This window comes from Monomorium pharaonis, chromosome 11 (genome assembly GCF_013373865.1).
Source record: "Monomorium pharaonis isolate MP-MQ-018 chromosome 11, ASM1337386v2, whole genome shotgun sequence".
In the NCBI taxonomy this organism is placed as follows: domain Eukaryota; kingdom Metazoa; phylum Arthropoda; class Insecta; order Hymenoptera; family Formicidae; genus Monomorium; species Monomorium pharaonis.
The window spans coordinates 603464-615808 of record NC_050477.1 but is presented as its reverse complement, the minus strand read 5'-3'; the positions used below and the strand labels follow the sequence as shown (position 1 = coordinate 615808).

Genomic DNA, 12345 nt, shown 5'->3' with positions numbered 1-12345 from the left:
AAACGGCACGCTTGATTAAAAGATAGCATTTTTAAAAAGACATTTTTAAATCTTTATAAAAAAAATGTCTTTAAAAGTGTTTTTAAAATTTTCTTCAAAAATATTTCTAAATTATGTTTTATATTATTATAGAATGTATGTTTCAAAACAAATATACTTATATTACCGACTGCAATGTATTTATCAATATTAGTATTCATATAGTATAATGTAGACGTTTTATAGTCTATAAAATGTTTACTGCCAATAAAAATTTAGCATATTTTTTGTCATCTCGGTGTTACAACGACACAATTAAGGTGAAGTTTTTGCATTAACATGCAAGAATATTATAAATAGAAATTTAAATAAAATTATTATATATAATCATATAAATCGATTAATGATTTAATAGTTTTGTAATGTTACTAATAAAGATTAATATGAATTTTTTACAAAAATTATACGTTATTCATGAATATTTTTTTAATTATATAATATTATATATATAATATTTTTACGTTGAGAATTACACGTTCTATCTGAATCACAAAGTATGTTTCATTATATGTATATGTATTAGAGTCAGCGGAAAACATAAAAAATTATATGTGAAACAAGATTTGAGAAAAAAACTTTTGCTCATTTTGAATACTAACTTGTACATTATGTATATGTATAATTTTATTACATAAAATTGTATTCATAACAGAACATTTAATTTATATGCAAAGTACGAATAGTTTTTTACGAATAGACTCACAAAAAAATTTCTTTTAGACAAAATTATAAGTGAATATGTGTTATGTATATCACCTGATTATAATTTTAAATACTTTCGCAAGTACTGAATAAGTCGTAAATAAATAAATAAATAAATGCGCTTTGCTATGCATTCGCATAATTTTCTTTTTTTTTAACCCACTTAAGATAAGAGCACTAGTGGAAAAAAAGAAATGCAGAAAAAGAAAAGAAAGAAAATTAATGTAGAGAAGATGGTATTATAACTCGTGTAAGTATTACGACTATCTGTAATATCTTAATTCATTATTAAATAAAGAATTCCAGCAATTACTAATGGAATTTGCTTAGTAGCCCACAATTATATAGTGGCGCTAATATGTCAATACATTTGAAATATTGATTATCAACAAACTTAATATATATAAAATGTAATTAGTTAATACATGAAATGTAAATTGGGGCCACTTTCTCCTCTATTTATATTTGGAAATTTCTTTCAAGACATTTTACAACAAAAAACAATTCCTTACATATTCGTACAAAACCTATTCGTCCATTGTTCGCACGGCTTGAAAAATAAAAAACAAACATAAGAAACGCAACGCATTAAACAACGTAAAAGGGAAAGAGAAAGAAAACAAATCGGAAAATAGGTACGGCGCTGGACCAGAAAAAGAAGAAAAGTACCGGATTCACGTTAATATTAATTGCGACGTATTAACGCGCAAAATGCAAATTTCTCTCGAAAATCCCACGATTTGTTTGCAGTGCGCGTCTCACGTGCGCCACCGCAAGCCCGCACGTTTGCAGACGATTGACCCCTGAGCGATACTGACCATTTGTAAGCAGCCTAATTTCCATTTATTATACAATTGATGCAATTAGACGTGTCAATCGCGGGATAATAGGCGCACGGGACGGTCGACCGCGGCCGGCACGAAGTGAAGAGCTCGGCTAGAGCCAATCGAACGAGAAGATATATACGGAACAAACCGAATTATTAACGACACGCGGTGTTAACGACGTAATAAAGTGACCTCGCGCTTCCTTCTTGATCGTCACGCTTGTACAGATAATTAATTAAAGAGCGTCCAAAAAAAAAAAGCAGAGATACCCGTTTTCTCCGTAAAAAAGAGACATTAATATATTACGACATTGACAAATCGACAAATTTCAATTTCGAGAGGTTTGTTTCCACAATTTACAAGAGTTAAAGCAAACGGGAAGAGACAGTTTTATAGAAATATAGGTAAAACACGAGAAAGATTCATAAATGAATGTAATGTAAATGATGTACGAGCTTTTTTAACGTGATATTTTCAAACATGATACTCGAGATGCGCTTTTCCCGTCAAACAGCAACCCTCTGATATTCAACTCGCGAAGCTGTTTGCAGCTTGAAACCTGTTTGCGAGATTTTCCTGTCCTGCTCGAAAAAAAATTAAGCCGTACTCGCGCCATACTACGAGCTACTACGTCATACGGCGAAGCCTCATGAATAGATACACACGTGGTAGCGATAAAAAGGAATGGAATTTAATAATTCTAGAACAAAGACATCACGCTCCGACTTCGTGGTCATTAGACTTTACAAAAGTTCACGTTGTAATTCAAATATCATTTAATCCTCTCATTAATTATCACGAGTGCCTCTCCAGATTTTTATCTCCTCTAATCTCCTGAATCATGAGAATCCTGAATTTTCGCCAAGAGGAATTTTCGGAAATGTCATCAAAATTCGTAACAATGCGCAAGAATTTTATCGTTTTTCCCGAATTTCCATTATGGGAATTCTTTTTAATTATTTTAATCTAAAGTCTTTTAATTCGTTTAATCTCCCAAGGAAAAAAATCCCCCCCCCCTCTCTCTCCTCCGCCGAGAATCCCGAATTTTCGCCAAGAGGAATTTTCGGAAATGTCATCAAAATTCGTAACAATACAAGAGTTTTATCGTTCTTCCCGAATTTCCATTACGGAAACTCTTTTTTAATTATTTTAATCTAAAGTCTTTTAATCCGCCTAATCTCCCAAGGACAAAAATCCCCTCCCCTCTCCTTCCCCCTCTTTATCTGTCTTCCCATCTCTCTTTCGAATTCTCGGAATCGTCTCTATTGTAGACTCTGTACATTATGCGGGCACGTGAAACCTTCTTCCTCGCGAAATATTCCCACGGAGGCCTTCGATTATGCATGCGATCGAATCGCGGATTAACTGCGCGGCCCGGCGCGGAATATGCTGCACGCACAAGCCAGCCGCGCGGCCACGGTCAGCTCGCCGTCAGTTACGCGACGGGCCTCGTCTGCGAGCGGTATACCCCTTTTCTTTCGCGCGTCGCGTTTCTCTCTCTCTCTTTCTCTAACCTTTCCTTCCCTTCCCCTTCGCTCACGGCCACGTGTGTATTCGGCGACGCACCTGGCGATTGGCCGCGCGGCGGGGGCTCGACTCCGCTCTCGCTCGGCTTGGGGCCTCGCGATTTAAAAATAAGTTAACGCGGCTCGGCAAACGCGAGCGTGTGCAGCCGCCTGACAGTCGGCCAGTGCACTCACCGGATCATTCGACGGGCGCACGAGAGGTGAAGAGCGAGGATCGCTCCGCCGGTTTATTTATCGCGAAGACCGAACGATCGTCATTGTTACACGTAGGTCGCCGAGATTATTGCTCATTCGCTCGCTCGAGTTGTTACGCGAGCGATGACGTGACGCGCCGTCGTGCGGGCGCGGCGGCGACTCGCACGTTCCTCGTCGAAGAGCGCACCGCGCGAAATCGATTCCCAACAAGTAGCGGCGCTTTCCCCCCCCCCCCCCTCCTCCCCGCCGTACCGTCGCCGCCGCCGCCACGCCGCCGTTTACTAATGCGCCGCAAAAACGAGCGCCGAACCTAACCTCCAACGGCCGCAGAGCCGCGTGCGTCGCACGTCCGCAGTTATTTTCCCTTTGTTTTTTTCTCTCTTCACACTCCGCCTGACTTATCGCACGTCAGCTCCTCGTCGCTCCACGTCGTCTCCCGCCGCTTCTCTCAGTCAGTCTTGTCCGCGCGCGGCGAAGCGCGGGACCGAAAGGGGGAACCCACCGAATTGCGCGCCGTCGTCATCGGAGGGCGATCGATAAGATCCCCGAGTGTCGTCGATCATTCGGACTGCACAACACAACAATCCCGGACGTGGAGCGTCGCATCGCGTGGGAACGCATCGGCGATGAAGCGGGATGACTAGACGATGCCGTAAGTCGAGAGTGTAGCGAGGGAAGAAATTTGGAGGAACGCACGCTCTCTCGGCGTTGCCTGTTGCCTCATCTCTCTTATCGCGGGCTCCTCGAAACGAACGCCGCGAATGGAAGATCTATCCGCGCACGCGACACGCACGCCCGTCCGCCCCGGGTTGCGTAATGACACGGCGATAATCGATGAAAAACACGCGGCGCCTTTTTTTGTTGTTCTCTTCTCTCTCTAACCTATCTCTCAATCCGGCGGCGCCACGCCGTTCGCGCGGTGTCATGTGTCACGTTTACCGCGCTGATACTGAAAAGTGGCCCCCGTTTGATGTTGCCAGGTCATTCTCTATGGGCGGCACGGCGGTTTGCAATCGGGGGATGTCGCACGGACGGTGCTCCTAGGTGAGAGATGTCTCGCAGTCTGCCGGACCGAGTGGCCGGGCTCTATTATGCCCACGGCCTCTTCTGCTCCTCCCATCCCGTCATCGTGCTCTCGCTCGCGATATCGGTTCTCTTATTATGCTGGTGAGTTGTCCCTCTCCTCGTTGATCCCAACGTTCTGATGCCGTGGCGTCGTTTACCGACGCTCGGGACCAAGCGATAGGTTTGCGCATCGAGAGCTGATCTGTTGTCCGGTCGTTGCAGCTGTCCGCTCGTCAATCTGCCCATGCCGGGCAACGCACCGAAAACCCTGATCAACAACACTGTCCTACCAGCGAATGGCACAGAGACCTCGGTACTGTACGTCCAGCAAGTAGTGCTAAGAGTCGGAGTGATACCATGGAGCGAGGACCTGACACTGATGGACGCCTTCAGGGGACCCCTGTACGAGGTGTTCAATCTCTTGGAGATCATACAGAACTATCAGCATCCAGAAACGTGAGTAATTCGCTTTATCCAATTGGCATTGAGTTCATATCGTAGCAAATGAGATATTAAATGTACTATAACTGTTAAAAGGGCTCTCAATATTGGAACAGTAAAATAATAAAAATATTAAATGAAGGCATACCACACACGTATTCTTTGTATGAAATATATTTACTCTGCACAAGCTAATTTAATGTTTCGACTTCTTTTTAAAACATCTTAAAAATTTATGAATAAGAAACAGTTACATTCTTGATGAATACAGGATAAGTTTGTATCAATAAATATTGAAAGAAAAGTTTAATAAGAGGCTATAACATTCGATCTGACATTCAAACGTAACAAATTTATTTTGTACAAAGAATTTTTTGTGTTTCAATAAATATGCCATGTTCTTCAGCTTTTTAATTGTTTTACTATTGTATTTAAATAAGATATATTTAAAAAATATCCTATTTAAAAATTGATTATATATTTAATTGTTACATGTTTGATGATTATTTTTTATATAGGAATATATTTTCTTTAGAAATAAAAGTAAATACTTTGGTCGTTTTCGAGCGCACTTTCTTCTTAAAATAGGAATGTGCTTTGATTTTTAGATTGAAAACACTTGGCCAGGTATGCTTGCATATCGAAGCAGTGAAGAAAAGTGGTAAGAAGACCGAGGTCTTACCAGAATACAACTGTCTCGTTTTATCTCCCGCGAATCTCTGGCAACAAAGTATAGAGTTATTTGCTCAAGATACAAATCTCATTAATACAATATTTTCGTATCAGGTAAATATTATAATCATGATTGTTACAATCAAATTACAGTATTTTGTTTTGTGACACAGAAGTCTCATTATTTCTTACTGTAAACTCATTATTTTCGTTATTTTTTACTGTAATGCAAAGATAAAAAGTTTTCTTTATTTTAGCATGTTAACTTTGTTTTATCTTTATTGTAAAAAATCTAATTCTTTTTTATCTTTTCTTACAGAATTTTCAAAGAGGTAAGATAAGTCTTGCAGAAGTAATGTTTGGAATGAGCTTGAAAGAAACTGGAGTGAAACGGTATCCTGCTCGGGTTCGCCAAAGAATCCTTCAATATGCCGTAACCATTTACTTGAAAAAATATGATAAGGAGTGAGTGCTTTTATATAATTTAGTTTTATTTATTATTACTGCGATTATATTAACGTGTGTATTTTATCTATTTATAGATTCATAAAAGGATTGCAGAACCGACTGAGAACTTACTATCATCTGCATCAAAACGTTGACAATAACACGGATGTTGATGCGCGTGAAGATATATTGAGTATTTTTTATCCCGGTGAATTCAATTATAGTGAATTCTTTCCACTGATGATGACTTCCCTAGCCTTATTTTTTTACGAGTACTTCCAAGTGCGAAAAATAGAACTGGTAAAATCTAAGATTGGCATTGCGTTTAGTGCCAGTGTGACGGTGATGGGTTCACTATCGATGACTATGGGTGTGTGCTTCTTCTTCGGTCTGACATTGAGTATGAGCGCCAAGGAGGTATTTCCGTATCTAGTGATTATCTTCGGCCTTGAAAATGTTCAGGTGTTGACTAAGAGTGTCGTCAGCACGCCTGCCCAATTAGACGTAAAAATACGCGTCGCTCAGGCCTTATCTAAGGAAGGATGGTCCATTACAAAGAATCTACTCACGGAAGTGACGATCCTGACTATCGGGTTGTTCACCTTCGTTCCCGCTATTCAGGAATTTTGCATATTCGCCATTGTCGGGCTATTCACCGATTTCTTCCTGCAAATGGTATTCTTCTCGACGATTCTGGCGATTGACATTAGACGTACGGAGCTATCTAATGAGAACTCCAAGTTTCACCTGTCGCATATTCAGATGTCGCGCAAACAACAGTTCACCACTACCATTACCAACAGGAAACCCCATATATTCCGCTCCAAGTCTCATCCGAGATTAAACGGTCTGTCTGCAGGCCCGACGAATGTTATTGCCCCGAACACGCAGAATACGCACACGCTGGCCAAAATACCCAAGCGTTTAAAATTAGTGCATTTCTGGGCGCGGACGCGAATTTTCCAGCGCGCATTTATGGTGTGGATGATCGTCTGGATAAGCATGACTATCAACAATTCCGGCATTATTGAACACATAATACATCTTAGCGAGACATTAAAGCCGGAAACTGACATTGACGGATATACGGTTGACAAGCCTCAATCGTTAAATTATGTTGAGCCAAATACGGCAACACCTATATCCGTATCACCTGCAACTATGACCTCGGACAATTTACACGAACAGGTAATTTTTTTTTTATTTTTAATGAATATTCTTTTTTTTTAACAGTCGGTACATGTAAGGAAAATCGTATCTTTGTAGGATTTAACTGATAATGTAACAGAGGAATTAAACAAGCTAAGACCTGTGGACTTTCCACCTTGGAATAGTTTATCGTTGTATCACTGGTCTTCGATTCTCTCGATGTATAACGTGTCGATCGCTGGAGGACGAGTAACTATACTACCGACGATAAAGTTATCGCACGCGGTAAGCCCGCAATTAGCAAAACAAATCAGCAATCCAAATGACGTTCAACACTTCCAGTGGCAGAGTCTTGCTACCGCCGCGCTCGATCCTTTAGATTTTTCAGGTTTGAAAATTTTTTTCAATAAAAAATTATAAAAAATTGCACCTTTTTAATTCTTTCTTTTTTTTTAGATATGGAGGTACCATCGAGATCGGAACGACGTGTATTTAATGCGGACGCACCTTTCGTACCGTCGAGTCCAATGGAAATATTTCTGGCCGCTCTGCTATGTCTCATCAGCGTAATCGTGGTCGCTTATACGATGGTCGTATTATATCGTTGTATCTGCTCGAGAAATTACGCAGAATGGCGAGCCAGCTGGCATCAGCAGGAAAAGACGCACGACTCCGTTACTCAGTTAGTGCTGGAGGTAGCACCTTTGGTTCTGGAAGGTCACAATCAGGAAGTAGAGTGTATCGCAACGGATGGCAATACTGTCGCTAGTACATGTTTAGCGGGACACATAAGAATATGGGACACAACGTCTGGCGAACAATTGGCACATATTGATAGACGACAATTCTTCAGCGGTCCGCCGAAAACGTTGAGTCAAATGTCACCGGATGCCGACGAGCTAATGTCGGATTACGAAAGTGGCTCGCCGCCCTCTAGAGGAGAGATGGAAGCGGTGCAGTCGATGGGACTTTATTCACCGGCTTCGATGTATCAGACAAAATTATCGCCCGCTTATAATATGCGAAGGATTAACAGCAATAACAACAATCACAAAAGAAGATCTGTAGGAAACACGTTAGATTACGATTATCAAATTAACGAACTCGGTAGCGAGAATAAACAGAAATTATTACGACGGAGCTTAGGCAGCGCTTACGATCTTCCCGATCTAAAACCAGCCATTAACATTAAATTCTCAAACATAAAATATACACCATCGCAACAGAATTACGATCAAGGTTTCGACTTTGGGGAGCGATATAAAATCTTATTAGATGAGCACAATAAGTCGATCGAAGAGATGCAAAAGTCTAAAGCCAGAGAACATATGAATGTTCTTTTCACGAGATCAAACAATTTAGTTGATAGCACATCCTCCATAAATACTGATCGCACGTTACAATCATCTCACGTTATATCGGCGATTTGGTGCATGGATTATCAGGAAAATCTCATAGTAGTGGGATGCGCTAATGGCAGTCTTGAATTCTGGGAGGGTACGACCGGTAGATTCAAGGTGAGACACTAATAATTCGGGTGAATGTATTTTATTTTGATTCAAATTAATTGACTAATTCAATAAGCTTTTTCTTCTTTAATTTAGTGCCTCTTCGATGATGGATCAGGACTTGGAATCTCTGCCGTTAGACTTGTCGGTAGCAGAGTAGTCGCAGCTAAATTGAATGGAACTGTCGATTTTCTGCAACTTGAGAGCTACAGTGAAGGTCAGCAGATTGACTGGGGTTTCACATCTTACAGAAGAAGTAAGTGATCTTTAAAGTAAAATGGTAGAGTTCAGTTCCACGTTATATTGCATGATATTGTATAGTTTTTATAAAAATAGCACTTTTACTTCTTTATTAAGATAAATCTATATTTAATTGATCTGCTATTTTAGCACATGTGCGAACGGGAAGCGCTGGTTCGCCCATGGACCTAAATAACGCTATGCAAACAGAGGAAGACCTGCGCTGTATGAAAATTGGTTCTCATAGGGCACATCAACAAGCGATTACTGTTTTAGATAGCGAAGGTGGACGCGTATTAACAGGCAGCCAGGATCACACCTTAAAAGTATACAGGTATACTTCTAATACAGTCTAGTTAATTTTTTTTTTAATTACTCATGCATTTTTTCTATATTTTCTTCATTTTTCTATTTTTTACATTTTTTCCTGTATCTTTTCTTACTTAGACTAGAAGATCAGCTACCCCTATATACACTTCATGGACATTGTGGTCCGATATCGTGCCTCTTTATCGATAGAATAAGTCCCATGACATCTGGCAGTGGGTCGCAAGATGGATTATTGTGTGTGTGGGATCTTTTAACAGGTAACATTATCGATAAATATATAATTTATTATAATAATTGTTATTTCTATATAATTGTATTATGTCTCTTCTAATCTAAAGCTTTTATAATATTTTTACAGGAGCATGCGTGTATAGTATTCAAGCTCACGATGGTGCTGTAGCCGCTATCACATGTTCAGTGTCTTATGTGATAAGTATCGGAACAGATGAAAGACTGTGTGTCTGGGAACGTTTTCAAGGACACTTATTACATACTTTGCCAGCACATAAAGCAGCTTATTGTTTACAGTTGGTGATGTTAACGCATCAACTTCTCATAACTAGCAATCAGGTATAAATATACATACATACATACATAAGACATTTTGAATATTTATTGATTACGTAAGTAGATCTTAATCTCAAATTTAATATCATTAATGTTTCAGGGATCATTAGTAGTTTGGGATGTAAGAACGGGCGAGCCAGTGCGAGAAGTAAGATTGGGTCATAAAGACAGCTGCATTTTCATAAAGCAAATGTTGGCGTTAAGGGACAGCGTCGTCTGCGATTACGGTCGACAGTTAAGAATAGTCAGATTTCCATTGGTTTCTGATAAACTGGACTAAATTCTTCATAAGCGCGTGTACATAGCCGTTTGATTCTTTATCTAGCATTATTATTTGAAGAAGTCTTATGTTTATTAGTCTGTCTAGATCTTATAAACTATAGATTTTTATACAACATATATCGCGTGTATCTTCTAAAGAATGATGTATATTTTCGATGTAAGTTTATGTTATATAATAATATACGTCTTTACGGGAATATATTTTTTATCCGATAAAATGCTATATACAGGAATAATTACATTTTCGATTTTTATGCTATCGATATTAATAATATAATCGATTATAATTAAACACCAATTGAAAAGATTGGAAGAAATGAAAATTATATAGTTATTATGTAATTGTACGCGTTCTTATTCATAGTTTTATTTAATGTAAATAAAACTAATTCAGAATTTTGAACTTGATGACAATGTAAAACAACAATTTTGGCATGCGTTTATTTGATATTTTATTACGTGCATAGTGGCTGTGCTTCATTTTGGAACATGTTCGCTTTCGTTATGTAATATAAAAAACGCTTAATGTTCTATTTAAACATTTTTAATTGTTTTACGATAACTATCATCGTGATAATATACATGCATTTGTAAAACCGTTGTTGTTCTCTAATACAAAGACATAATATAAAAGTGACTTTAACAACAATATTACAGCAATGATGCAATAAAAATAATAATGCATCTATAGAAAATTGTAAGTAATTTTAAATATTTCTGTCTAAAAAATGAATGTTAGAGAGAATTATGGAATTTATAAAAATTTATTTAAAAATGTATCTGCTTTCACTTCTTGAAATCAAATAATGTCATAATGTCATATTCGTTGAAATTGTAGTATTTATGTAAAACTTATTTATGAATGTTTACGCACAAGTAAATTTTTTGTGTAGATGAAAATGAACCAACATTGTGTGCATCAGGTTTTAAAAGTGCCTTTATCATATCCGTCATTTTCATCTTCATATCTAGAGAAAAGAAGAGAAATAAAAACGTAGACAAACATAATAAAAAGAAATAATTTTGTTCCTCATTACATAATATATGTTAAGTGAAACGAATTTGAGAATATATTTTCTATTTAGTTAGAATTTTGCAGATGTATCTTACTAATTTATCTAATAGCGTAACAATTATTTTTAAATATTTTGTATTTATTACTACTATTATTTAACGGAAAAAATTGAATATACTCGAATTATTTTAAAAATCTTAGAACTGTAACTGTTATTTTTAAATATGTCTGTTGTGTAATGTTACGGCTTAGATTAATTTATTTTATGAATATATAAAGAGTTAAATATGTAAGATAATTCTTTTAATTACATGTCAATATTTTATCTAATTTTATATAATAATTTTCGAGAAATAATACGTATAAAATTTTTTTTAATTTTGAAATCATGTTCTGAAATGTTGACGTATAATTAAAAGAATCGTCCTGCGTATACTGATTATGTACGTCATTTGTGAACATATCTCGCCGATTCGATTGATTAGATTTCTACTCATGATCATTATACTAAACGTCAGTTTACGTAATTTTAAAAACAATTTCTTACTGGCGATCATCACTTTGAACAAAATGACGTGTGCTTTTACTTTATGCCTATTATGGACTATATATATATATTTATACACAATAATATGTGTTATCTCAATCAATATAAGGAAGGTATGCTTCTTTACTTGCTTTTTACTTAACATGGCAGCTACATTGAAGTTTCTTCAAGAGTATATAATGTTATATATAAAGAGATATAGTTCTTTAGGAATGAGTGCATGTGTACTATATGTATGTTGTTTTTAATTTGTTATATGTAACTTTATTTTGTTACAAACAATCGAATTTGTTGGCGATTTCGAAAAATGTAATAAATTCTTGCTTAAGATATATGGAGCCAAAATCAACTTATTAAATAGTTGAATATCCGTAAACAATGACAATTAACTCAGGAATATTGGCGTATCGAGCAATAATGCTAATAATACATGCAGAAAAACAATTTTCTCGATTCTGATTTTTGCAAAGTATTTTTTATATAATATGTTTTATCGTATATATATTATTGTTACATTAGAAAATTGTAATTTGTCAACTACGTGCGCAGATGGTATTCATAAAATAAGTCGAATTATACTTATACGTCATTTCTCGTGAGTTAATCATTTTAAACAGAATGTGTAGTACTGTTTTTACCAATAAATAGTTTAGTTTCTGATATTCTATGTCAAGTATTAACGAGTCTACGATCATCAATATCGAATTATTAAAAAGAAAAAAAGTAACGATATGAAGTATATATATATATATTTTTTTTTTTCTTAAGCAACTGCTTACATCAAAAGATGTAG

General features: G+C 37.1%; 1 protein-coding gene across 2 annotated transcripts; it reads left to right on the top strand.

Annotated features, from left to right (window-relative positions):
• The first annotated feature begins 3009 nt into the window (after positions 1 to 3009).
• Positions 3010 to 12214, top strand: LOC105839906 (sterol regulatory element-binding protein cleavage-activating protein). 2 transcript variants are annotated; one of them, XM_012686539.3, is made up of 13 exons: positions 3010 to 3360; positions 4270 to 4456; positions 4577 to 4810; positions 5404 to 5581; positions 5787 to 5932; positions 6010 to 7102; positions 7181 to 7451; positions 7520 to 8580; positions 8668 to 8827; positions 8962 to 9145; positions 9259 to 9398; positions 9500 to 9711; positions 9809 to 9988. In XM_012686539.3, the coding sequence occupies exons 2-13, from the start codon at positions 4341 to 4343 to the stop codon at positions 9986 to 9988; spliced, it is 3975 nt and encodes a 1324-aa protein (XP_012541993.1). In that variant the 5' UTR covers positions 3010 to 3360; positions 4270 to 4340. The 2 variants fall into 2 exon arrangements, with proteins under 2 accessions (XP_012541993.1, XP_012541992.1); XM_012686538.3 differs by lacking the exon at positions 3010 to 3360 and adding an exon at positions 3371 to 3941 and having other exon boundaries at positions 9809 to 12214.
• Positions 12215 to 12345: the final 131 nt, after the last annotated feature.